The sequence below is a fragment of the Acinonyx jubatus genome, chromosome A3 (genome assembly GCF_027475565.1).
Source record: "Acinonyx jubatus isolate Ajub_Pintada_27869175 chromosome A3, VMU_Ajub_asm_v1.0, whole genome shotgun sequence".
Classification (NCBI taxonomy): Eukaryota; Metazoa; Chordata; class Mammalia; order Carnivora; family Felidae; genus Acinonyx; species Acinonyx jubatus.
Genome location: NC_069388.1, coordinates 20,548,568 through 20,576,398, shown reverse-complemented (window position 1 = coordinate 20,576,398; position 27,831 = coordinate 20,548,568). Strand labels below are relative to the sequence as shown.

The 27,831-nt window shown below is 48.6% G+C and overlaps 1 protein-coding gene and 1 long non-coding RNA gene across 2 annotated transcripts; both read left to right on the top strand.

Annotated features, from left to right (window-relative positions):
* The first annotated feature begins 580 nt into the window (after window positions 1–580).
* Window positions 581–27,659, top strand: ACTR5 (actin related protein 5). The gene is made up of 9 exons (XM_027070082.2): window positions 581–1,018; window positions 2,214–2,443; window positions 4,549–4,718; window positions 10,789–11,006; window positions 11,808–11,990; window positions 20,125–20,241; window positions 21,211–21,350; window positions 22,382–22,514; window positions 27,029–27,659. Exons 1-9 carry the CDS (start codon window positions 620–622, stop codon window positions 27,284–27,286), a joined length of 1,848 nt encoding a protein of 615 aa, XP_026925883.2. The 5' UTR covers window positions 581–619; the 3' UTR covers window positions 27,287–27,659.
* Window positions 11,998–16,498, top strand: LOC128311120 (uncharacterized). The gene is made up of 2 exons (XR_008289109.1): window positions 11,998–15,275; window positions 15,836–16,498. It is a non-coding gene; the product is annotated as an uncharacterized LOC128311120 (long non-coding RNA).
* Window positions 27,660–27,831: the final 172 nt, after the last annotated feature.

Here is a 27,831-nt window from a genome sequence, read left to right as displayed (position 1 = left end):
TACACACAGGAAAGTGCACAAATCGTAAATGGACAGTTTGATGAATTTTCACAAACTGAAAGTGTGTACGTAGCGAGCTCCCTGGTCAAGAAATTGAACACTGTCAATACCCCCGAGTTTGTTTCCCTGACGGCTGGGCTAAGGGCTTCGTAACTCTGTGGAGGCGGAGCCAAGGGCGATTGAAGGTGAGTTACCCGGGAAATGGGGGTGTGACTAAGAGAAAAGGCGGGGCCTGAAGTAGTTTAGGGACAGGTTCTGGAGGCCCGGAAGGGGCGGGGCCTGGTGGCGTTACGCATCCGGGGCGGGGCTAACTGTCCGGCGTCCCGGCTGGAGCGAAGGGGCGTGGCCAGATCGGATGTTGGGGGCGAGGTTAAGCAAAGGCGGGACTTCGAGGCCAGGATGGGCGAGGCCTAGCGATCCCAAAGGCCGCCCGGGTCGCTAGGGGCGAGTCAGGCGAAAAGACTGGCGGGGTTTCGTGAGGGGAGGAAGCTTGGGAGCAATCGTCACGCACGGGGCGGAGTCTCGTGTCGTCTGGGCGGGCATTGCGGTGAGGGGCGGGGCTTCGCGTCGTTTGGGCGGACGTTGCGGCAAGGGGCGGGCACAGCGCGCGCGCTCCAAGATGGCCGCGGCCAGTGCGGCCGGACCGGTAGGGAATGTGTTCCCGTTCCGCGATGCCCGCGCCGCGCCAGACCCAGTGCTGGAGGCCAGCCCGGAGGCACACGGGCCACTGCCAGTGCCACTGGTGCTGGACAACGGGTCGTTCCAGGCCCGCGCCGGCTGGGCATGCCCCGGGCCGGACCCGGGCCCCGAGCCGCGCCTGCAGTTCCGCGCTGTGTGCGCCCGCGGGCGTGGCGGGGCTCGGGGCGGAGCGGGCCCGCAGGTGGGCAACGCGCTTGGCAGCCTGGAGCCGCTGCGCTGGATGCTGCGCTCGCCCTTCGACCGCAACGTACCGGTCAACCTGGAGCTGCAGGAGCTGCTGCTTGACTACAGCTTCCAGCACCTGGGTGTCTCCTCACAGGTGAAGCGAGGGGGAGGTGGGTTGGTTGGGCTGGAGGGGAGGGGTGAGGTCTTGTGCCCGCGCATTTCGCTGAGAGGTCGTAGTCACTAGGGTAACTCTAGCTCTCATTGTCATTTAGCCATTCCTTTCGTCTGTCGAGCAAATCTTAAGCGCCCAACGTGTTTAAGCCCTGTGCTGGGCTCTTGGGAAATAGTGGACTAAACAACGGTCCTTTTCTCTTGCAGCATACCTTCGGGCATAGGTGCTCATTCGTTGATAAATTCATTCATTGAGCACCTACCTACTCTGTGTCAGGCACTTTTCCAGGCGTTTGGAATACATCCATGAATGTAACACAAAATTACTTACGCTATGGAGCTAGAATGGAAAGACATTCTAGTATGAAAAGGCAGCCAATAAACAATAGAATTAAGTAGTAGATTCTGTGGCATGGTAGGAGGAGGGGGGGCGGTTCACGTCTTTTCGGATGGTCAGGGTAGGACTCAGGGAGAAGGGGATGTTCAAGCAAGGATTGAAGGAGGTGATTGAGGGAGCAAGCCATGGGAATATCTGAGGGAATAGTATTCCAAACAGAGGGAACAGCCAGTGAAAAGGCCCTGAGGGAGAAGTGTGCCCTAATCCTAAGTGAGAGCAGCCAGAGTGAGAGGAGAGTAGTAAGTGGAGAGGAAGTCACAAGTGATGAGGGGCAAATCACACACCTTATAGGCTTTTACTCGGAGTGTAACGAGGAGCCATTGCAGGGTGTTGAGCGGAGGAGGGACATGACCTATGCTCCAGAAGACCCGCCGTAGCTGCTGTATGAAGAATGGACTGGCATGGGTCATAGGGTAGAATCGGGAGACCAGTTAGGAGACCATTGCAGTCACCCAAGTGAGTGATGATGGTGACTAAGGTGAAGGTCAGGGGAGGGGGATGTGGCAAGAAGCAGTTTGATTCTGGAGGTATTTTGAAGATCGAGCCAATATGATTTGCTGACAGTCTGGTTGGGGCTTGACTTAATAACTTTCAATTGACCGTACTTTCATATTCTCCAAAAACAACCTCCAGTAGAGATGAGCGTTTTACAGTTGCTTCTGGCCAGGTGTTTGAAGACCGAAAGCAAATTCAGTCTTTACAGTAGGCCTTTGGTTTCTTTTATTCTTTAGGAAGAGTATTCTTTTATTAGTGGTCTGTTCTCTCTTTTCTTTCAAAGTAGGGCTGTGTCGATCATCCCATAGTTTTGACGGAAGCTGTGTGCAACCCGCTGTATTCTCGACAAATGATGTCCGAGCTTCTTTTCGAGTGCTATGGGATTCCTAAGGTTGCCTATGGAATAGACAGCCTCTTCAGCTTCTACCACAATAAGCCAAAGAACTTGATTTCCAGCGGGCTCATCATTTCATCTGGTTACCAGTGTACCCATATTTTACCCATCTTAGATGGGAGGTGAGTAGCACTTAGGGCACTGGAGAAGCATTCAGGAAACATTTGTTGGGTGCCCACCTTAAAGGTGGGGTGGAAAGAACAAGTATTGGACTGGGAACTAGCCTCTGGCCTTGGCTCTGACATGCTTCACTATGTGACTTCAGGTAAGTCACTTCACCTTCCATCCTTTGGAACCTGGAGGGAGTTGTTGTAGATGGTCTTCGAAGTCCAACTCCATAATTGTAGAATTTTACTATTTTGATTATGGCAAGATAATCACCTGCAGGTAGCAGGTGCCCATAAAAAAACGTTTTGAAGAAATTATTTGAATGATTTAAATGGCCTTTCTGTTCTGGAGTCACTTTTTTATTGAGAGGTTATTTTTTTTGGGGGGGGGAGGTTCTGGGTTTTCAGGTCAGTCACGAACCCGGGGTTGTAGGACCAAGCCCCACATCAGGTTTCACACTGAGTGTGGGGCCTGCTTAAGATTCTTTGTCTCTCTCTCCCCCCCCGCAGCTCTCCTCCACTCATGCTCTCTCTAAAATTTAAAAAAAAAGAGAAAAAGGTTATTTTTTAATTTAAAGCTCTTTAATCACAGTTGGTTAGTACTTTTCAGGTACAGTGCCTGGCACGTAATATAGATACTTATTAAATATTTCCAATTGGATAAAAGGTGAGGGTAGTTTCTCTCATTAAAAAAAATATATATATGTATTTATTTATTTATTTTGAGCTGGAGAGAGGGGCAGAGAGAGCGGGAGAGACAAATCCAAAGCAGACTCCATGCTATCAGTGCAGAGCCTGATGTGGGGCTCGAACCCATGAACTGTGAGATCATGACCTAAGCCGAAGTCAGACCTTAACCGACTAAACCACCCAGGTGCCCCAGTTTCTGTCATTTTTAGACCAGTTTTCATTTTATAGTTGGGCTTTCATTGTTGGAGAAGAGACTAGGCCAGCATCGTGCTCTCGGGAGAAAGTTTCTTATTGCATACAGAGGGGAATTAGGGAGCAGAGCCCTGGCTTTGGAGTTAAATGCCTGGGTTTGTGGCCCTGCTGAGGATGAGGTTATTTACCCTCTCCACTTAGCCTCTTCTTAACACGTAAAATTGGGAAAAACTAATTTTTCAGGGTTACTCTGAGGATGAAGTGAGATAAATGTAGGTGATGGCACTTTGGGAACTGTAAAAGAGTCTGAGTATTTAAGTCAAAATAAATGTTGAATTTATTGAGACCTATAGTGGTAATTTCTCTTGAAGTTTCTACAAACATTTATGAAGATAGAAGTATTTATTTTACACGTTACCAAACACTCCTTATATTTGGAATTTTTTTTATTTTATGTAAACAGAATGTACAGAAAAGTATTGAGAGAAAAGTGTTTTACCTGAAAGTTAAGACACGATCACATTGGAGCCTGTCCTGTTCTATGCTGGCATCTGCTGGTGAAGCGTGATATAACAAAGACTTTGCAATTGCGGCAAGATCCTAGTGTCCTGCTACCCTTTCTCACATTAAGAAAGAGGCTATTCTGATTTCTCTTCCCCTTCACAAGATGTGGAAGGGACCTGGTCCTTTCAGGAGGTTACAGTAAGCCAGTATGTGCGTGGTTACTTAATGTGTATGCATCAGCAGAAGTGGAGTGTCCAAGGGAGGGTTCTCAAACTCTAGCCTATGTTAGACTTACCTGGAGAGCTTGTTAAATAAAATGCATACTCCCAGCCCTACCCCAAAGCAAATGAGTCCCGGGAATCGGCACGTTTAACATTTCCCCCAGCTAATTCTACCAGGACCACAGTTTGAGAAATGAATGACGAGCCACATAAGGGTCTGACTTCAGAGTACATATTCTTCCCGTTGAACCTTGTTTCCTTGTGACACCCTTGCCAGAAGTTAGATGCCACGTGTCTGGGTGTGGACTAGGAATTCCTGCACTGAGTCAGAGGCTGAATCGAGGGAACTTCAGAGTCCCTTCATCTCTAAAGTTTTCTGTTCCCCCGGCTGCTCTGTCTCTTCCTCGTTCGTCTGCATTGTCACCCTCCCCCCGAACCCCCCACGAAGTGTTCCCTGTCCTTTCTCCCATGTTGCCACAAATTTCAGTGCTCTTTTCCATTCCTTGCTTGTAGGTTAGATGCTAAAAACTGCAAACGCATCAATCTGGGAGGAAGCCAAGCAGCTGGCTACCTCCAGCGTCTCCTGCAGCTGAAATACCCTGGGCATCTGGCAGCCATCACTCTCAGCCGCATGGAGGAGATCCTTCACGAGCACAGCTACGTTGCTGAAGATTATGTGGCAGGTAATGGAGACGACCTCTGTTTGTGGCATTTATTTATTTATAATTTTTTCAAAGAGTTTTTAAAAACTGTTGATTATTTTTGAGAGTGTGTGAACAAGCATGAGTTGGGGAGGGGCAAAGAGAGGGGGAGAGAATCCCAAGCAGGCTCCATGCTGTTGGTGCAGAGCCAGGTGCAGGGCTCGGACCTCGTGAACCGCGAGATCATGACCTGGTGAAATCAAGAGTCAGATGCTTAACCCACCGAGCCACCCAGGCGTCCCTGCTTGAGGCTTTTAGATATTGTCTGTGTTCGGGGTGTTCCTTAAATCGTTTCCAGGATGACTCTCTTGCTCACTTTTTATTCTCATTAGCATCCCCTTTTCCTTTTGGTATTTACTTAAACTATTCAATAAACTGCTAACTTACATCTGTAGGTTTTTTTTTTTTTTTTTCAAAATGGTTTTGGCTATGTTAGTTCCTTTGCCTTCCCATATCAACATTAGGATTACGGGGGTGCCTGGGTGGCTCAGTCAGTTGAGTGTCTGACTCTTGATCCCAGAGTCGTGAGTTTCAAGCCCCAAGTTGGGCTCCCGTGGAGCCTACTTAAAAAAAAAAAAAATAGTTAGGATTAGCTTCTTCATGTCTACAAAAATGTTCTTTTGGGATTTTGATTGAAAGTATATGAAATCTATAGATCAGGTGGGATATGAAACAACAGCATTTTTAATATAAACCCAAACATAATATTAAGTCGAGATGTAACATTGAATGTAGATTGGGGAGAAGTGACATTTTGTACGATGCTGGATCTTCTACTCCATGAACATAGTAGGTCTTTCCATTGACCTCGGCCTTCATTGATTTCTTTCATCAGCATTTTGTAGTTTTTGACATACAGATCCTATACATGTTCGGTTAGATCTGTGTCTAAGTTTTTGCTTTTTTATTTCACTTTCTGGCGGCTCATTGTTCGTGTATAGAAGTGCAGTCAATTTTTATGTGTTGACCTTGTTAAATTTATTTATTTTTAGTGTTTTGTAGATTCCTTGGGAATTTCCACATAGACATGTCACCTGTGAATAGGAACAGTTTTGTCTCTTCCTTTGCAATCTGTTTGCCTTTCTTTCTCTTTTTCTTATTTGACTGGCTGGACTTCCAGTACAGTGTTGAATAGGAGTGGTGATAGTGGGCATCCTTTTCTTGTTCCCGGTTCCTATTTTTGGCATGGTGGGGGGACATAGTCTTTCACTATTAAGTATATGATGTTGGCTTGAAGTGTTTTACAGATGTCCTTTATCAAGCTGAGGAAATTGCCTTCTGTTCCTAGTTTTAGTGAGCATTTTTATCATGAGTGAATTTTGAATGTTTTCTTTTTCTGCACCAGTTGATATGATCCTATGGTGTTTCTGCTCTGGACTATTCATATGGGAGATTATAATGATTGCTTTTTGGATATTGAACTAGCATTGATTTGGGGGTGGTAGATGCCACTTGTTCATGTATATTTGTCTTTTTATACGTTGCTGGATTTGATTTGGTAATATTTTGTGGGGTTTTATGTCTATATTCATGAGGGATGTTGATCTGTAGTTTTCTTTTTTCATGCTTTTTTTTTTTTTAATGTTTATTTTTGAGAGACAGAGTGCGAGTCGGGGAGGGGGAGAGGGAGAGGGAGACACAGATTCAGAAGCAGGCTCCAGGCTCTGAGCTGTCAGCCCAGAGCCCGATGCGGGGCTTGAACTCACAAACTGTGAGATCATGACCTGAGCTGAAGTTGGATGCTTAACTGACTGAGCCACCCAGGTGCCCCTAAAAAAAATTTTTTTTTAATGTTTATTCTTGAGAGAGAGAGAGAGAGAGAGAGAGAGAGAGAGAGAGAGAGAGCTCAAGTGGGGGAGGGGCAGAGAGAGAGGGAGACACAGAATCCCAAACAGGCTCCAGGCTCTGAGCTGTCAGCACAGAGCCCGATGAGGGGCTCAAACTCAGGAACCATGAGATCATGACGTGAGCTAAAGTCAGATGTTTAACAGACTAAGCCACACAGGTGCCCCCAAGATCATTCTTCTTGTAATATAAGCATTTAATGCTGCAAAATTTCCCTTTCAGCATTGCTTTGTCTACATTCTACAGATTTTGTTATATTTTCATTTTTACTGAGTTCAGGTATTTTCTTTCTTTTTTTTAATTTGAGAGAGAAAGGACAACTAGGGGAGAGGGGCAGAAGGAGAGAGAGAGAGAGGGAGAGAGACAGAGAGAGAGAGAGAGAGAGAGAGAGAGAGAATCTTCAGCAGGCTCCACGCTCAGTACTCGGCCCAGTGCATGGCTCGATCCCATGATGCTGGGATCTTGACCTGAGCCACAGTGAAGAGTCAGATGCACAACTGACTGAGCCACCCAAGCGCCCCGAGTTCAGATATTTTCTTATTCCCCTCAAGACTTCTTTTTATGAACCATAGATTATTTGGAAATGTATTGTTTTATTGGGAGTACATCAAAATAAAAAGCTTCTGCACAGAGAAGAAAACAATCAACAAAACTAAAAAGCCACCCACTGAATGGGAGAAGGTATTTGCAAATGACATATCTGAAAAAGGGTTAGTATCCAAATTATATAAAGAACTGATAACAAGGCGACACCCAAAGCACAAATAATCCAATTTAAAAATGGGCAGAATTTTCTTAAGTATTTAATGAAGATGAATTTTTTTTAAGTTTATTTATTTTGAGAGAAAGAGAGTGCAAGTTGGGAGAGAGGCAGAGAGAGAGAGAGAGGGAGAGAGAATCCCAAGCAGGCTCCACACTGTCAGCATGGAATCCAACACAGGGCTCAATCCCACAAACATAAGATCATAACCTGAGCTGAGATCAAGAGTCGGACGCTGAACCAACCGAGCCACCCATGCGCCACGGAAGTTGAATGTGTTCTATAATGTTAATTCGAATGAATATAACTTAAAATAATTGTTTCTCAGGGTTCCTGGGTGGCTCATTTGGTTAAACGTCTGACTCTTGATCTCGGCTCAGGTCATGATCTCCTGGTCGTGGGATCCAGTCACATGTGGAGTGGCTCAGCATGGAGCCTACTTAAGATTCTCTCTCTCCTTCTCCCTCTGCCCCTTCCCCCATTCACATGACTCTCTAAAATAAAAAAAAAAATAAAATAAAATAGTTGCTTTTCATGTCTAAGTCTATTTTACAAAGTGAGTAATGTCTTACGTTATCCACACAGGATTCTTTAGAAGCGATTTCAGTTTGTTCATTTCTGTTAAAATGAAAAGATTTATATAATTTTTGTTTGATTTTATATATTTGAATGAGAAGGGTGATTTGTGTAAGGTTTTTAAAATGAAGAAGAGGGCAGAAGACATGAACAGACCTTTCTCCACAAGAAGACATCCAGAGGGCCAACTGACACGTGAAAAGATGCTCAACATCACTCATCCTCGGGGAAATGCAAATCAAAACCACAGAGAGATATCACCTCGTACCTGTCAGAATGGCCAAAATCAACAACACGAGAACAAGTGTTGGTGAGGATGTGGAGAGAAAGGAAGCCTCTTACACTGTTGGTGGGAATGCAAACTGGTGCAGCCACTGGGGAAAACAGTATGGAGGTTCCTCAGAAAGCTAAAAATAGAACTACCCTACGATCCAGCAGTTACACTACTAGGTATTTACCCCAAAAATAGAAAAACACTAATTCAAAGGGATACATACACCCCTGTGTTTATAGCAGCATTATTTAACAATAGCCAAATTATGGAAGCAGCCCAAATGTCCACTGATAGATGAATGGATAAAGAAGATGTGGCATACATAGAAACTTTTAGCCATAAAAGTGAATGAAATCTTGTCATTTGCAACGACATGGTTGGAGCTAGAGAGTAGAATGCTGAGTGAAATAAGTCAATCAGGGAAAGACAAATATTGTGTGATTTTACTCATGTGGAAATTAAGAAAGCAAATGAGCAAAGGGAAAAAAGAGAGGAGGGCAAACTGAGACACAGACTCTTAACTATAGAGAACAAATTGATTGTTTCCAGAGGGGAGGGGGTGGGGGATGGGTGAAAAAGGTGATGGTATGAAGGCGTGCACTTGGGCTGAGCACCGGGTGATGTATGGATGTGCTGAATCACTATATCGGACGCCTGAAACCAGTGTGACACTGTATATTAACTCTGGTAGAATTAGAATAAAAACAATCTTCAGGTTTTAGGGGTTAAGTCCAATTTGATATTTTACAAAATAGTTGATGTGGAAAGCAGAAAGTAAAAAAAAACAAAAAACAAATGTGTTGTTATATATCCAAGTATTTGGAGATATTCCTGTTATATTTTTGCGATTTATTTCTGGCTTAGTTTCATTATGGTCGAATATCAGGGAAGCTCGTGAAGGTTTGTTTCATGGCCCAGGCACGGTCTCTGGGGAATGTCCCATTCATGCTTGGAAAGAACACGGACTCTGCTGTTGGGCGGAGTGTTCTGTGACGTCGCTTGGGCATGCTAGTTCGTGGTGCTGCTCGGCTCTTCGGTGTCCCTGTTCCTTTTCCATCCACTAGCTCTGTTGAGTATTAAGAGTTTCGAAGTCTCAAGGGATGATTTGTAGATTTTTTATTTCTCCTTTCATTTCTGTCAGCTTATGCTTTCAAGTATCTAAAGCACTTTGGTTAGGTATATATTTAGGTTTCTTACGTCATCTTGACAAATTTACCTTTTATCATTATACAGTATCTTTTTTTATGCCTTGCAATTTTCTTGGCTTTGAAGTCTACTCGGACATTAATGTAGCCACTCCAACTTTCTTTTGATGCGTGCTTGCATGGAATGGTCTTCCCATCGTTTAGTCTACTTATACCATTATACCCAAAGTGAGTTCAGTAGCTGTCTTTTTAAAATCTGTTATGTCAGTCTCTATCTTTTAATTAGTATGTTAAGACCTTTTTTTTTTTTTAATTTTTTGAGAGAGCCTGTGTGCTCACCCACACTTGGGGGAGGGACTTAGAAGGGGGGAGGGAATCCCAAGCAGGCTCCACACTGAGTGTGGACGCAGAACTTGATCTCATGACCTGAGATGGGGGCCCGAGCCCAAGTCAAGAGTCAGACACTTTTACTAAGCCACCCAGGCACCCCAAGATCATTTAAAATTAATTCTATGTCGAATTTAGTTGTACCATTGTATTATTTGTTTTCTGGTGTTCCTTCTCTTTGGTGTTCCTGTTTCTTTCTCCTGCCCTCTTTTGGGTTAGAGTATTTAAAACTTTTTTTGGTACTGGCATTTTAATTTATCCGTTGTGTTTTTACTGTATCGTTCTGTGTAGTTTTTTAATGGTTGCCCTGGGATTACAGGAGACAGACTTTTCACGGTGTTCTTAGAATCTGTGTTTTGTGACTTCAGGTGGAATGTGGAAATGTTAGCACCCCAGAGGCCCCTTTAGCCTTCCTCTTTTATGTTGGGTTGTCCTATGTATCACATCTACACACAAGGGAAACCCAGCGGACCTGTGATGGTTTTTTACTTGGAATTGTCAAACATACTTTAAAGAACTCAGGAGGAGGTTAGCCTATCATGTTGAACCAGATTTTTGTCCTTTCTATTGCTCTTCCTTCATTCCCAATGTTCTGAATTTCCTTCTGGTGTCATTTCTGTCTGGCGAACCTTATTCGACAGTTCTTTTTTTTTTTTTTTAATGTGTATTTATTTTTGAGACAGACACAGCGTGTGAGTGCGGGAGGGGGAGTGTCAGAGGGAGAGGGAGACACAGGATCCCAACCAGGCTCCAGGCTCTGAGCTGTCAGCACAGAGCCCGACGTGGGGCTCGAACTCACCAACTGCAAGATCATGACCTGAGCCAAAGTCAGCCACTTAACCGACTGAGCCACCCAGGCTCCCCCTTTACTCGACAGTTCTTTGAGAAGGATCGGTGGGCCTTATGTTCAGGTGTTACAGCTGCATTTTGTTGACCGGGTGGATTCAGAAATTGGGTGGATTGTGCCTTCTCCATCTTCCCCGGATCCAGAACCCTGGTATCGCCTTTCTGATTTCTCTGCTAATACTGTTTCCATTTCATAACTTCAAAATGATTTCTCCGAAGAACTGCAGAAATGGCGGTGCCCTGATTATTACGAGAACAACGTCCACAAGATGCAGCTCCCGTTTTCCAACAAGATCCTGGGCAGCACTCTGAGCTCCGAGGAGAAGCAGGAACGGCGGCAGCAGCAGCTGCGGCGCCTGCAGGAGCTCAATGCCCGCCGGCGGGAGGAGAAGCTACAGCTGGACCAGGAGCGGCTGGACAGACTGCTCTGCGTGCAGGTGCTGGCGGGTCCCGCGAGGGGCTCCGGTGTAGGCTCAGCATGGGGGGCCTGTACCCGGTACACAGCAGCAGGTGTCTCTGGACTTGGCCTCACTCATTTACTTTGGCCTTATAATCTCCTTTGTTTCATAACTTCTTTTTAAAGTTTATTTATTTTTTGGAGAGAGAGAGTGCGCGTGAATGTGCAGGTGAGTTGGGGAGGGACAGAGAGAAAGGGAGACTTGAGAATCCCAGGCGGGCTCCACGCCGTCAGCACGGGGCCCAATGCGGGGCTTGAACTCATGAACCCGCAACCTCATGACCTGAAACCAGGAGTCGGATGCTTAACTGACTGGGCCAAGCAGGCATCCTGTCTTACAACTTTTTGATTGAAACGTAGCACACATACTACAAAGTGCACAAGTCTTAAGCGTGTGTATATAGCTCGATGGATTTTCACAACGTGGAACACACCATGTGTCTGCCACCCAGAGCACCTCCAGCATGTCCCCTCTTAGCCAGTTACCTTCCCACCCCACTCAAAAGGTAACATTTCTGACCTCTGTCACCATAGATTAGTTTTTCCGAATCAGGTGGTGCTGAGGCCCTGACGCGATGCAGCCTAGAGACAGCTGGGGAGGAGGGTGGGGTGTGGAGCTCCGGTGGGAGGTGAGATTTTGTGGAGGCGCAGGCTCCGAGCGTTCTGGGAGCCCCCTCCTGCTGTAGTTTCTCTCTGTTCGGCTTCTAAGCTACTTCTCTCTCCTTCCTGTGTGTGAGCGCACTGACATCTTTGAAGTGAATTGTGACCGCTCTGGTTTCAGGAACTTCTAGAGGATGGCCAGATGGATCAGTTTCACAAGGCTCTGATAGAGCTGAACATGGACTCCCCAGAAGAGCTGCAGTCCTACATACAGAAGCTCAGCTCGGCCGTGGAGCAGGCTAAGCAGAAAATCCTTCAAGCAGAAGTCACCCTCGAGGTGGATGTGGTGGACAGCAAGCCAGAGGTACCAAGGGCCTTGGGAGGAGGGTCCCGTAGGGTCATTTAGAGAGGACAGCCCTTCCTGGGGGCGGGAGGAGTGTCTTGAGGAGGCTGGCATAAAGAGGTGTGACCAGACTTGGGAAAGCGATGTGGGTGGGGAGTGCCGTCTGTGGGGACACGCGTGCCGACTGAAGTTCTGACCTGAGAGATTTCACCCTGTGGACCTCTGGCCCCCTGGGCGGGAGAACTCTGCATGTAGGGTAGGAAGAGCCTTCGCGGACCGGTCGTGTGGTGCCGTCTTGAACCTGAACCTTCTCCTCCGATGGTTATTTGCAGTCCCTTCCACTTTTTTCTGATGTTTACTTAAGTATATTGTGGTTGATACTTCACTTACTTCCTTTCTATCTTGACGCCCCCTACTGTCGGAGATCGTGCTTCGTAATAGTTGATGGATTTTTTACAGCAACTGGTAGACGTGCTCAATAAGGTATCTGTGGGTTGGTTTAAGATCAGCCTTTTATTACTAAAACTGAATAAGCCATTTGATCTCTGTCTTACCCTTTTTGTGTCCCTGCCAGTGGACTCTTAGTGTTGAGGTGGCCTAAGATCAGGTGGCAGGGCTGAGATGGGGCCCTGGGTGCTGCACAGTAGCACCGAAATCAGTAGCTGGTTGCCTGTCTTTAGAACTGGAGGAGAGTAGGGGCGCCTGGGTGGCTCAGTTGGTTAAGCGTCCAACTTTGGCTCAGGTCATGATCTCGCGGTTTGTGAGTTCGAGCCCCACGTCGGGCTCTGTGCTGCCAGCTCACAGCCTGGAGCCTGCTTCAGATTCTATGTTTCCCTCTCTCTCTGCCCCTCTCCCACTCACACTCTGTCTCTCTCTCCTTCAAAAATAAATAAACGTTAAAAAAAATTTTTTTAAAGAAAAAAAAAAACTGGAGGAGAGTGTTAATAAGTGTGTGCATTGTTCCTGAATCTGTCAGCTCTAGAGTTCTAAAACAAAGGACTTGTTCATTGCCTTGTGGCACTTCTGGACCAGGATTAACCAGGCTAGCTTGGTGGGTTTTGTTTTAGTTTTTAATATTTATTTATTTTTGAGAGAGAACGAGAAAGGGAGAGAGAGAGAACAAGCAGGGGAGGGGCAGAGAGAGAGGGAGACATAGAATCCAAAGCAGGCTCCAGGCTCCGAGGGTCAGCACAGAGGCCAGCACGGGGCCTGAACTCATGAACTGTGAGATCATGACCTGAGCCGAAGTCAGGCTTAACTGACTGAGCCACTTGGGTGCCCTGGTGGTTTTTGTTTTTAAATCAACTTTCTTTAAATTCTAAAACCTATACTTGTAGAAATGGAAAAATCCAGTTTGGTGCAGGGTGGTGTGGTTACTTGCCAGTGACTTGGGAGCTGTCTTTGGCTCAGCGGGGAGCCTGTTCTTGAGATTCCAGCTCTCAGCTGGAGGCTCACTCACACACTTGCTGCGCTCAGCCTCCAGCTCCAGCTCTCCCACAGCTGAGACTCCCGGAGGCCAGCAGCTGGCCAGGGCATGTGTATCGGGTAGAGCAGACCCCACGTCAACCTTCCTAGACATGGTTCCCTGGATGGCTGAGGTCCTACTCTGGCATGGCGTCCCAGGTCAGCCTCACAGCACCCAATGGGGCCTTCCTAGTTCCCCTCTCTGAGAGTTTTCCGGTTGTGCTTCAGATCTCAGCTATTTACTGGGATCCAGACCCGTGTTGCCTTTGTTGTTTATTCACCCATATTCAGTTTTTGTCATGCCTGACAGGACATCAGCATCTTTATACCACAGATGTGTTGCTGAGCCACTGGCAGGTGGGCAAGGGATTTCAAATTTAAAATGAAAAGCCTGGGTGGTTCAGTCCGTTAAGCATCTGACTTCAGCTCAGGTCATGATCTCACGGTTTGTGAGTTTGTGAGTTTGAGCCCCATGTTGGGTTCTGTGCTAACAGCTGGGAGCCTGGAGCCTGCTTTTTGGATTCTGTGTCTTTCTGTCCGCCCCTCCCCTGCTCGTGCTGTCTGTCAAAAATAAAAAACACACATTAAAAAAAAAAATTATAAGATGAAAAGCCCAAATGACTGTAAAATGTGATTCCTGAGCAGTTGGAGACCTAGTTTTTCCTTCTGTTTGTTGATTTTTCTGCATTTGTTACATGCTGTGATTCAGCCCCTCTTTCATGCATTTAGCAGGTATTAATTAAGTCCGTACTTTGTTCTGTGCTCTGGGGATATGCATTCTCGTTCTCTCTGGGCTTGGGGAGATTTTGAGATGTTGGACTTTAGTTTCTCTGTATACAACAAATTTGATGAGTTGATCTGTACCCAAAGCTATGAGGGTCAGTCAGCATTTATTGAAGGTGATTGTTAGTGATTAGGGTCGATTACGTAACTTTCGTGGGATATATGTCCCGTGTGACCGCATCACTGGCTGGCTGGTTCTCAAAAAGTATTTGTAGTGTTTTCCAACCATGTAATTCTTTTAGAATGGAGAGAATGGATTTATGTGGAATCAGAGCTCATACTGAAATGCCATCCAAGCAGTAATGCTGTATTGGATTAATTCAGCAAAATTTTTAACTTACAGTGTTTTCTAAAATCCATTTGTCCCCACAGACCAGTCCATTCCAGCCCTTGCTGTTCTGCAGATATTCTGATGAGGGTGTTGTGAAGGAGTAGGCTTTGTCAGCATTCTAATGAAGTATTTGAAGTAGAGGATGTTGGCTTTCCGTCAGGAGGGGGAGCACAGTTCTAGAGCACATCGCTTGTTGGAGAGCACAATGAGCTTAATATAGAAGGTTCTCTTGCCTGATTAGCCAAGATGAGAGCTGGCCCCTGCTTGTTCCTATGCCACGCAATCAAGACTGTTCCAGGGAACATGCTGCATCTTCTGTGATGTGCTTTGGCAAACTGTCGTTCAGTTCAGTTCCAAAAGAATGCCTATTTGTGTTCCTGAACGCCACACAATACGTGTGGAGACCCTGGCAAACCCTAGAGGGAGAGAAGCCAGCCACAGTGGAGAAATCTGTTCTCTGTTGGAGGCCCGTCGTCCGCTCTGAAATTACTAGCTTTGTTTCTCCGTGAATCGTATGAATTTGGATAAGTAAAATATCTTCGTATCGTTTTATTTTTTTAATTATTTATCTTTGAGAGAGCACAAGCGAGGGAGGGGCAGACGGAGGATCTGAAGCGGGCTCTGTGCTCCCGGCTGACAGCAGCGAGCCTGATGTGGGGCTCAAACCCACGGAATGTGAGATCATGGCCTGAGCTGAAGTCGGATGCTCAACCAGCTGAGCCACCCAGGTGCCCCTCTTTTTATCATTTTTAGTGAAGCTTAGAAGTTATCTTTAAGGTAGCATGCTTTTGAATGTAGCTAGGTGAAGGTGGATGATGATATCTTTGCTGTAGCTGGAGAAGCCTTTTGAAACTCGAACATTTTGTAATCCTCTGTTCCAGGAAAATTTGAGGGTATCTCCCAGGGGCTGACCGCTCAGTGGTAGGCATGGCATGCCAGGGACTAGTGATGCAGATGCACGGTTCTTGCATTCTTTGGTACCTAAAAAAATAGGGCTATCGAATCACACTTAGTTGACTGTAATAAAGCTTATCTGGTGTGCTGGCAGATGGTGTGGGAATTTAGGTGAAGTTTTTTTTGTTTTGTTTTGTTTTTTAAATATTTATTTATTTATTTTGAGAGAGAGAGAGACAGAGACAGAGAGAGAGACAGAGAGAATGAATGAATATCCCAGGCAGGCAGCGTGCTGTCAGCACAGAGCCCAGTGTGGAGCTTGATCTCATGAACGGTGAGATCATGACCTGAGCCGAAATCAAGAGTCCGACACTTAACCAACTGAGCCACCCAGGTGCCCCTGATGAAGTTTTAAGAAAGTCTTGGGATATTTGAGCTGGGGCCTGGAAGATGATAGGATTTCAGTAGGTAGCAGATGAGGAGGGAAGGACATTATAGACGGAGACAGTTCGATGCCAGGAAGCACGCGTGCAAGGGAGCCCGGTAGGTTTGGTGTACGGTGTGGGTGATAAAGCAGGGAAGTGGGGGCGGGGGGCAGCCTACAGAGGTCCTTATCAGTCAGCCTGGGTATTATCCTTCCGACAGAGCCTTCGGAGGATGTCTGGCAAGGAACTAATACAAGGAGACTTGATGTTAGGAAGGTAACTGCTGGCAGTTAGGATGATGGGTTTGGAGAGAGGTGAGGCTGGAGGCGGGAAGCAGGGTAGAAATGTGTGTGGTAATCCGGGAGAAAGCTCATGGAGGGTGGGAGAGTAGCCATGGGCATGGCGGGTGCAGGAGACACTTCAAGGGTAGCGTCCGGGTGCCTGGGGGGCTCAGTCGGTTAAGCGTCCGATTCTTGATTTCGGCTCAGGTCATGATCTCATGGGTTCGTGAGATCGAGCCCCACGTCAGGCTCTGTGCTGCCAGCATGGAGCCTGCTTGAGATTCTCTCTCCCTCTTTTTCTGCCCCTCCCCGCTCACGCACGCACGTGTGTACTCTCTCTCTCTCTCTCTCTCAAATAAATAAACATAAAAAGGTAGCATCCAGGGATCTTGGCGCCATGTAGGGGCAGTGGTGACAGGAGTGGCCGTTGCTGATAATAGAACGTGTGACGTGTGCCAGACCATGAGCACTTCTGCAGGTGTGGTCTTGATGAGTCTTCGCGGTTGGGTAAGTACTATCGTATTTCCACTTGACAGATGAGGCAGCTGGGGCGCAGGGGTGAAGGAGTCTGCCCGAGGCTGCTTAGCCGGAGGTAGTGCCGCCCATCTTCAGACCCAAGCAGTCCGGTTGCAGGTTCACTCTGGTCACACAGAGGCCATCCTGAAAGGCGGTGGGTGGAGGCAGCCTTGGGGTTGAGCACCTTGTCTTTAAAGTCTCAGTGGGACTTCAGGTGGAACTTGCCGGGATCCAGCCACGGAAGGACCTGGAATCGCATGGGGAGTGAGAGAAGAAGGATGCCCGGGTCCACTGATTAGGGGCCCTGGGGTGGAAGACCCTGCCCCGGGGGACGCACAGGGAAGCTCAAGAGGACGACAGGCCCGCCCGTGGCGGCCTGCGGCTTTCTCACTTCTGCCCACCAGGAGCGCGTTTCCCTCACCTGCCATCGTGTGGAAAACCACTCCACACTTAGCAGCGTGAAATGATGACCAGTGTGTCGTGCTTCCAAGTTTGACGGGTCAGGGGTCCAGAGAGAGCGTAGCAGGGATCTCTGCTCCGTGACGCCCACCTGGGGCCTCCGCTGCGAAGGCTTGGATAGCTGGGGACTGGGACCCCAGAGGGCTTTTCACGTCACTGGCACCTGGGCTAGGGATGTGCTGTGTCAGCGGGAGGGTGGACCTGAGCACCTACACGTGGCCTGAACGTGTGCCTTGGGCTTTTCAGCATGGCAGCTGGCTTCCAGGAGGGAGCTCCCCAAGGGAGAGCAGCCAGAGCACGAATGCTTCAAGAGGTCAAGGGGAAGGAGGCTGTGTGGCCTTTTATGACATCGCATTGGAATGCACGTGACACTGCTTCCACCATACTGTGTTGGTTGGAGCCTCACGGGTCCCTAATAAGATTCAAGGGGAGGAAATAGAACCCACCTCTTCATGGGGAGTGTCGAAGTCCCATTAAGGAAGAGCATGTGGGATGGAAAATACTGTGAGCGTCTTCGAGAAGTACGGTCTACCCCGGGGCAGAAGTGGAGAGAGCACCGGGTGGTGACCTTTAGGCTTCGAGAGTGGCCGCTGGAGCAGCAGAGCAGATAGAGTAGGGGTGGGGGTGGCAGTTGTGATCGGGCTCCAGGTGGGTGGAGGGAGGTGTGCGTGCACAGGGGAGCTCGTCACTGGGAGGTCAGAGAGGTCAGAGGAGTGGAGGTTGGGATGGAGTAGAGGACGACGGAGGTGTGGGGAGTAGAGCGGGAGGTAGGTGAGAGCTCCCTGGAGCTCATTCACTCGTTATTTGGGGGCCGGGGTCCATAGGTTTTGCCTGTAGTTATTTTAAATACACAGGTGCCATCTGTGTGTCTCCAGCCTGGTATAACAGTTATTTAAGGGGCCAAAGTGAGTGCCTGGCTAAAAGAGAAGGACGAACTAACTGTTCTCGGCCCACCGCCGCCCTAGGGTCGTGCCCTGCTTACAGAGGAGGACGAGGCCTCAGACTGCGCCGCTGTGACCTTAAGTAAATCTTTGCCATTCAGAGCGGGATCCATGTGATCTCAAAGCCTCATCTCTTTTCTGCAACAGGCCACTGCTCCTGGTGGCTCATCATCCACAAGCCACCCAGTGAGAGGGAATTTTCACGATCTGTATCTGACCCTCTGTTGGGACCCCTGAGCTTAGTGCCGAGCCGGAACACGCACAGGTGCTCCCGGGGTTGGGGCTCCTTTCTGGAAGATGAGAGTCTTGCAGATTCGAGACCGCAGACCTGTGGGGGGAGCGTTCCTTCACACACGCTCTGCAGCCCCCGCTGGGGCAGAGAAGCCTGTCTGTCATTCACTCCGCTGGCCTTGCTGCTGCATGTAAAATCTTGGGTTCTCATTCATTCACCATGACCTCAGGTAGATGTTTTCCGTACTCCTCGAGCCCGGCTGTCCTGTCACACTCAGATTCATGATGTATGGAATTTCAGCTGGAGGCAGAGCGAGGACTTTGGAGTGAGCCATCTGTCTTAGGCCAAGTTTCCCCCACTTCCTAGTGTCACGTGATCCTGGGCAAGTCATTTCGCCTGCTGAGCCCGTTTCCCCACCCGGGAAGGGTAGTAGTCGTCTCTGCAGGGGGATCGTGCAAGGAGCAGGTTCCCTGCTCCCGGATTGGATGCAGTATTCGGATGGCTCTTGCCTCCTTCACTGAGGGTGAGGTGCTTAGATTCTTGCCTCCCAGCCCACCCTCTTTCCTCCTTAAATCACCTATTTCCAAACCAGTCCCTCTCTTCCTGTTCTCTAATCTCAAGGGAAGAAGTGTCCTCGTCCTTTCCAAGGTTTACCCTCCCCTTAAATATGGTAGAATCATCTATATTGAATAGAACTTAGGATTCATTGTACCTCGTTCTAGAAGCTATATATGCACGTGACTGTTCTGGTATGTGTTTGCTGGATGAGTGTTGAAGAGCGTTGTTTAAGAGTGAATTTGGATGCTAGTGTACGTTTGGGTATATGTGGCCGTGTTCTAGAGAAGTATGTGTAAGTGTTGTGAGTTACGTCGCTAGTTTACATACGTTGCAGACTCCAAGGGTAAGGACAGACTCACAGGACACTTACGCAACGTAGGGACCTCCCCTCAGGCATGCCAGGCGGGCAGTATTGAGTCAGCTTGCACCCTCCCAAGACACCTTGTGAGACAGTCCTTTCTATAGCAGCTGTCACTGTTAGAACCCTTTTTCGAGGAAGGCGACACAGCATTTTTTCCTGTAACTTCTCCCCCGTGAGTCCAGAGGTAAAACTCCTCTGCCTTTCCCATGGCAGAACCACAGATGGCTAGAGATGTCATCTAGAACCACACTACCGCTGTCCAGATTCCTTGTGCAGGTCCAAGTTACAGTGGGCCCTGAACCTTCTATTGGGAGCGGTGCCAGCGTGCGTAGGCTCCACCCAGGTTCCCTGTGGCTGAAGAGGAAAGCCTGTTGTGTGGGACGCCACAGTTCCGAAGCTGTCACCTCGGGGGCTCTTAGTCACGTCTCCAGCCCAGTGGACTGGCTGTTAAGGGACTGGCTGTTAAGCCCATTAGTGTTGGCAGTCGTATTTATTAAGCAGATAAGAGATTTATTTAATTTTGCTGGTGTCTGGGCCACTTTGTGGGACGCCAGCTCTTGCACCCTGGTCCCCCGAACTGTGCGTGTGGTGCGTGCCTGCCCTCCCCTGGGTCCCGTTTGAGCAGCCCCACCGCAGGGCTTCAGAGAGAAGGTGGGGTCGGGGGCTGTTGAGGTTTGTGTGAGGTAGGGGACAGGAGCAAAGCCTGTTCCTGGCTTTTTAGGGTTTTAATCCTTGTGTTCACTTGTCTTCCTCTTTTTTTTTTTTTTTAACAGTCTAGAAAATTTTCATCGTTTTTATATCAACTTTTAGGACATGGAGCGAAACACCAATTCTCGTCCGTGACGGTGAACTGGTAGAATGAAGGCCTGAAGTTACAGGTGCTGTTTCGTCCTGTTTGTTCTGTCCTTAGACCCCTGACCTGGAGCAGCTCGAGCTGACTCTGGAAGACGTGGAAAGCATCAATGATTTTGAACCCTTGTTTTCAGAGGAGACCCCTGAGGTGGAGAAGCCAGTCGCCACTGTCCAGGTTGGGCTCCGATGACCTGCACCATGTTTCTGCTTTGAAACTGTTGACATAAGTGACCAGTCTGGTCTAGTCTGCTTGTTTAGGAATGTTTAAAAAAAAAAAAAAATTCCTGTTGTATTTTCTAGGAAGGCGGGAGGTGGGGGTACTAATGCTTACAACTTCTGCAGTCAAAACTTTTCCTGCTGGTTAATGGGGTTCCCGCACTAAGATCTGTGAACCTGTGGGAAACAGTCTGCTTGGCAGAAACATTTAGGCAAGTAATTGAGAAGTTTAGACTTAAAGACTAGCTTTAGTGGTTTCATTTATTTTATTTTTGTTTTAACGTCTATTTATTTTGAGAGAGAGAGAGCGAGCATGAGTAGGGGAGGGGCAGAGAGAGGGGCGGAGAGAGAGAGAGAGAGAGAGAGAGAGAGAGAGAGAGAGAGAGAGAGAGAGAGAGAGAGAAAGAATCCCCAGCAGGCCCCACGCTGTTAGCACAGAGCCTGACACAGGGCTCGAACTCACGAACCTCGAGATCATGACCTGAGCCGAAACCAAGGGTCAGACGTTTAACCACTTAACGACTGAGTCATCCAGGTGCCCTATGGTTTCATATACATTTAAGCCAGCGTCATTGTGCTTAATCCTCATTTGGGCCTACGTTTCTGTCATTGCAATGGCAACCAGACAGACTGACCCGAGTCTGGGGCTCACCTGGGAGAAAACTTCCCGCTGCTGCTCTTCTTGAGGTCTCTTTTCTTGCAACGCAGGGACCATTTCATGACGCAAAGTTGTAGGTATTTGTGATTCAGAAGTGGAAGAAAGGTAGAAAATGGAATTAGTGTATCAGGAGAGCTGGGGAGAGGTTGTTCTGGCACGAACAAAGGACAGAAGCTATGTTGGAATACGAAGTGCGGTTTGAGGGAACTGGCAACTGGAATGTTTGTCACTGTGGCCTAAAAATATCTTCTAAACCTTGGGTTTTTAAAGCCCGTGTTTAACTTGGCAGCCTATCATCAGCTGTTTGTTGGGACAGAAAGAATTCGGGCTCCAGAAATTATCTTCCAGCCGTCTCTCATCGGGGAAGAGCAGGCGGGGGTCGCAGAGACCCTTCAGTACATCCTGGACAGGTGAGGCTGGTCCTTCTTTGCCTTAGATTTACCAGAACCGTTTCCTTGGATTTTGCACTGAATGATAGATGAGATGGGTCGGGCATTTGAAAATGTGCCTCATGTCCTCCTTTTCATTGACTTGCTGTGCTCAGATGGTATTCTTTTGTCTCTCCCCAGCCCCGGCACAGAGGAAGGACTCTGTAATTCTTTTCTGAACATGCAAATGCTCAGTTGATTTGAGGAGCTTTAAGAAATTCTTTTATGTTTCAGCAACAATAACATATGTGCGTTGGTTTTCGTATAAACCTTGACGTTATTGAAGATGAGCGATTTTTAAGTGCCCTAAATATGTGCAGAGCCTATAAAAGTTTTTTCCTCCTTGCAGACATTGTATTTAAGAGTTTGCAGTTCTGTAAAATGCTCCTCCCTATCCCATTTCTACAGGCGTTTTCCTGCAGTGCGAGTTTTCATAGTTCAAGCTGGACAAGCCGAGAGCATGATTTGTAGTACTCTGGCCACCCTTGGTTGAAAGAGGGTGAAAACTGTCACCTGGCAAGGAAGGAAACTATGGCAGCCACTTTGTTGGAGTGGCTTTAAGCTTTGTCGTAACAAGAAAGTGCTCGAACACGTATAAGATGAAGCTATTATATATATATATATATATATATATATATATATATTTTTTTTTTTTTTTTTTAATAAGCACATAGGTAGAAAGATGGGCTTTTTGGGGTGATGGAACTGTTCTGTATCTTGTGATAGTTACTAGGATGTATAGATTTATCAGACCTCGTCGAAACGTTTGTAAATCAGTCCTCCATAAAGTCACTTTTTAAAAAACGTGTCGAGGCACAAAACTTCTAATCCTGCTACTGAAATGAATTCTATAAAGTTGTAAGTGAAAAATGCCGGGTGTTTTTTTGTTTCTTTAAGCACTTTCTGTGCAGATGTTTTCTTTTTCGTGCCAAGGGTTTATATTTCTACGTCTGCATTCTGCCCTGAGCTTCAAGTTGGTAGCAGTATACCGGAAGGAACTGTCTCTCTCCTAGGTACCCCAAGGACGTGCAGGACATGCTGGTTCAGAACGTTTTCCTCACCGGTGGGAACATGATGTACCCTGGGGTGAAAGGTAGAGTCGAGAAGGAGCTGTTGGAGATGAGGCCCTTTCAGTCTTCTTTTAAGGTACTGCTTGTTTATGTAACCGGCTGTTTCGTAAATAGCATCAGTGTTTTCTGGTAGCAGAAGTAACAAACAGTAGTTTAGAGGAGGAAAATTACTTTCTAATTCCATCATCCACAAATGTCCACTGTTAACATTTTTGTGGCTTTCCTTCTGGTCTTTGATATACGTCGAATTGTTAAAGCAGAATGGGAATCATGTTTTTAATATTTCTCTCTCTTTTTTTTTTAACTGAAAAAAGACATACAATCTAATAAAATTCAGAGAATACAGTCAGTACCCACTAAGAATAGTCATTCTCTTCACCCATCCCTTATTCTACAGACAAAGCTTCTCTTTCACAGATTCTCCATACTTGAGGGTAACCTGTCTTGTAACCTACGTTTCTTTAACCCACCATGAGCGTTGCCTGACGTCATTCTTCCAAAGTACTGTTTTGTAAAATTTTTATTCTATGGTGTGGATGTCCCATAACGTATCCAGTGAATCTCTGATCGTTGAGAAACATGGTCTGAGCCCCCATCGAGGACCAGGCACCTTGCAGATGCCGACACGTCCTAGACACGGCCCTTAGCTGCAAGGAACTTGCTACCAGAGGGACAGAAGCTGACTAAATAGGCCATGATAGCCCAGAACATGATGGACGTTCAGGCATGGGCACCTGTCAGTCTTGGAGGTCAGGAAAGGCTCCATGGAAATGAGTTCTTCCTAGGATGAGGAGGTGTTCTCCATATAGACACTGGAGAGGGGTGGGATGGAGGGAGCATTGGAGACCGCGATCAGCATGAGCAAAGGCTCGGGGGCCCGAGGCCGGCCGAGGGCGTAAGCTGCAGCTGAGTGTGGCTGGAGCATTGGGCTGCTAAAGAGGAGTGGAGAGCGGTGTGGTGGAGAGCCACGCAGAGCCCACGCGTCCTGCTGAGAGGTGGCCTCGGTCCCCTGTGCTGCATGATGTATTACACAGTCACGGCGTGGGTTTTGGGCTTTGGTCCCTAGTCCATCATCTCCATTACTGAATTTTGCCACGCCTTTGTTTTCTCCCTGGTACAAAGAGGTAATCCGACCTCCTGTGAGCAGGATTCAGAGTGCTGGTGCAGGTCAAGTGCTCAGCATAGGGCCTGCACAAAACGAACACTCAGACCTTAACTGTTGTAGGGGGCAGCGGGGTAGGGGAGGGCTCCCTGGGATCATTCCAGGTTCCATGATTGGCTAGGGCTCACAGGAATCCACATACGATCATACTCCTGGCTATGACTGGAAAGGAAACAAAGCAAAATCAGTAAGGAGAAAAGGTGCACGGGGGCGGAGTGCAGGGGAACGAACGCAGGTGCAAGCTCCCAGAGTCCTCACCCGGTGAAGTCGCACAGGGCACATTGAATTCTCCCCAGCAACGAGCTGTGACAACTTACGTGGAATGTCACCAACCAGTGAAGTTCGTGAGAGACTCAGTGTCCGAGGTTTTCACCGGGGGCTGATCGTGTAGGCACCCCCGCGGGGCACGTACCCAAATTTCCAGACTCACAGAAGGAAGCAGGTGTTCAGCATAAAGCTCATTCAGACATCGGGAGCACTGAGCTGCTTTCACGAGTCTCCTGAAACCCAGGTCCCCGGGTGCCAGCCAGGGGCGGCCTCGTAAGCAGTCAGGCCTGTGGGTCAACTTTCCTGCATAGCTGTTGTTACTGTTAGGCCACATGGGACCGAGAAGGAGTCTAAGCATGGGAATTGTTTCCTTCGGTTTGAATTTAGGAACATACTTTTGACTGATGTGGAAAATGGGAGAATCAGGAGAAATATCGGAAGCAGGGGAACAGTTAGGCAGCAACTCCTGGGCTTTACGGTGGAGTCCTCACTCCTCACCACAGTCTGCAGTGTCTCTTGTGATCTGACCTTGAATCACTCTCCCTGCCACCCTCTACTTTGTTCCCCAGTAAGCCATGTTTTCTTGCCTCAGGGCATTTGCACTTGCTCAGTCCCTTTGCCTGGAACACTCTTTCCATCTCAGTCCAGTGTCCCACGGCTGGCTTACATGTCACTTCCTCCAGAAGCCTTCCCTGTCCTTAACTGTACTCCTTACTAGGCCCACCTGCATCAGGGAAGAACAGACTGTCCTGTGAACTGTCGTGTGCCGGGCCTTGGCTCGGTGTCATTGGTAGCTGTGCAGGAAACATGCAGCAGGCATCAGGAGAGAGCAGGGGGACGTTGATGTGGCAGAGGTGAGGGGGGTGAGCTGAGTAACAGGCCAGATTTGGGGAGAGAAGGGTGGGACCCAAGACAACCCCCAGGTTCTGAGTTGGGTAGCTGATGGGATACAGATGACCTCCGCTGGACTGGGGAATGGGAGAGGGAGAGCAGGCCAGAGGGTGGATAAGGAGTTCCACTCCTGCGGCAGGTAGAGTGGAGTTTCCGGGGGAATGTCCAGGAAGCAGTGACTCCTAGCCAGCTGCCGAGTGCTCGAGAGAGCCGCGGGAGGGTGGATGCAGAGCCCCTAGCGTAACCGTGTCTTTAGAGGGCGCTGTTGGGAGGCTGGGTGATGTCCATGGTTAGGCCTTACATGACACCAGCATTTAAGGGCCTCGGAAGGGTGGGGGTGCCCAGACCGTGGGGGTAATGGCGCAGAGGGTGGGTGTGGGTGTGCGCCAGTGGCCGTGACTTGTGATGACAGAACTGAGCACACGTCGTATTACTGGATTCTTAAGCTCTATATCTTGATCTTCGTGAAAGCCTTTCCCGTGAATTACTCTGTGAACATTCGTTGTAGGAATGCTGCCAGGGCTCCCTTCCAGCTGTCCGTCAGCTGGTTCGGTCTCCTGTGGCACAACCCCATCTTCCGTCTCTTCCTCCTGTCCTGCTCCTTTGCAGCTGCTGATGTGACAAGTGTGCGTCATGTCAGAACTACCCCTGATCTTCAAAATTTAGGTTATGTATTCAGCAGTGGCTCAAACATGGACCATTTAAGACCCTAAATGTGTACTTTTGCATACTTTAAGTTTCTTTTGGTTCTTTCTCCTCCCTCCTCGTCCCTCCTCGTCCCTCCCCGTCCCTCCCCGTCCCTCCCCGTCCCTCCCCGTCCCTCCCCGTCCCTCCCCGTCCCTCCCCGTCCCTCCCCGTCCCTCCCCGTCCCTCCCCGTCCCTCCTCCTCCCTCTTCCCCCCTCTTCCCTTCTTTTCCCTTCTCTTCCCTTCTCTTCCTTCCTCCTCCCTTCTTTCTCTCACCTTCCTCCCTCTTTCCTCCCTCCTCCTTTCTTCTTTTGAGAGAGAAAGAGTGTGTAAAAGGAGGGGAGGGGGAGAGTGAGGGAATCTTAATTAGGCTCCGTGTCCATCGCCAGGCCCGACCTCACGACCCTGAGATTATGACCTGAGCTGAAATCAAGAGTCGGATGCTTAACTGACAGAGCCATCCGGGCACCCCAGTTTTTTCTTATTTAACAGCAAAACATTTTAAATCCAACTGTAGTAGTGTTTTAAAAGTTACATGAACTTTTAAACGTGTATGATTTTAACTAAAAAAAGAGAATGTCGATGGCTTATTTTGTGACCTGTATTTTTTTTTAACTTCTTAAATTACTGTTTTGCTGTGTCAGTAGGTACACATTCGAAGCCTCTTTTGTATGGCTGTATCGTATTCCATTGTTATATCCGTGTATCTGACTGCTTTTTCACTGGTAATAACAAAAGCCACCGGTTGTCACTCACTACTCAGCCGGTGCCAGGAGTGTCCCCCTGCTAGCGCTCGTCTCTCTGAGTTTCTGGCCAGAGCGCAGGGTCCTTGTTACCCGCGTTTATTCGCGGTCTCTTATCGCAAGTCCCTCCCACGGCAGCCCCGTCCATCAGCCTCCTGACTTTGGTGTTTATGTGCTTCATCCGCCTCCATCTGTGCCCGCCGATCGCACGCCGTGTCGCCTGCCTGTTACTTCAGAAAGTTCTGAACCCACCATCCCAACCCCGGGCTCCTGGGTTGGGGGAGGGAGGGGGGAAGGAGGCGGGAAGTCAGGTAGAGACTCCGGGAAGCAGGAAGCCCGATTCGAGCTACAGAGGCTGTTCCCCACTCTGGTCCGGTGAGCCTCGTCGAGGGGCCCCCACGGGGCCGCTGACCTCAGCCTCGCTGTGACACTAGGCCGCGGAAAGAGCACTGGCCGCGTCCTGGAGAACGCGCCAGGTGCTGCTCTTCGGTCTCCAATCCGAGGCTTGTCTGCCTCGGAGGCTAGAGCCGCCTCGCATCAGCCTCCGCTGCCCTCCGCTTGTGGACAGCGCGGGAGCAGGGGCGGGGCAGCTGGGCCCTCTCTGACCCAGCGCGGGCCTGGCGTTTGTAAAATAGCTGCCGACCGTGGATTGAGGTCGAGTCTGGTGTGCCCTGCGCTCCTGTGTGCTCTCTCGGAACATCCGCGGCGTCTCGGCTCGGCCGTGTTTGGAGGGTGGGGGCCGTCCCGCGCGTGTGTTTCCGGGGATGCCACGGGGGGAGCTGCAGCCGCGCCTGTGCACCCTCACTCCTCAAGCCCTCTGCTGAGCGCTGTTTGTGTTTCAGGTTCAGCTTGCCTCCAACCCGGTGCTGGACGCTTGGTACGGCGCTCGGGACTGGGCCTTGGATCACCTGGATGATGACGAGGTCTGGATCACCAGGAAGGAGTATGAAGAGAAGGGAGGAGAGTACCTCAAGGAGCACTGCGCATCCAACATCTATGTCCCCATCCGCCTGCCCAAGCAGGCCTCACGCTTCTCAGACGCCCAGGCCCCCGGCAAAGGCTCGGGGGCCAGTGGAGGCGGCGCTGGCGAACACGCTTAGCAGGGGCCCTCTGGGACCCGGGGCCATGTCGGCCAGCATGACGGACGGGGGCTGTGCCAGCTGTTGTCCACTCTGAGCCCTCTGGTAGTGCTGGGGTGCAAGCACCGGGGAGAGCAGTGAAGGGACACTGGGAGTTACTCTTGGAACTGCATTCACTTGGGGCTCCTGCAACGAAGAGACTTTATGTGACCTTCTGGTGTCTTCGCTGAACCACGGATGAGCTGTGGCATCGGCTTTCCGCAGCAGTAAATGAAGACCGGGTGGAGGACAGGGATGTACAAAATGTAAAAATTGTATTTCTTCATTTCAAAAACATCTTTTTTAAAGAAAATCCCTAAAAAAAAAATCCTTTAAAATTTATACTATCAGTGTAGACGTTTTTCTGACTTCATTCAGAATTGTGTGAATGCCCAGCAGGTGGAGGCCTTTCGCACATGTACAAAAAATGGTGATGTTGGTGTGACAAAAGCAGTTACCCACAAAATCTCAGGCGCCTGGATTTAGGGTGGGCCCTCCATCCAGTGACTGGTGTCCTTGTATAAGAA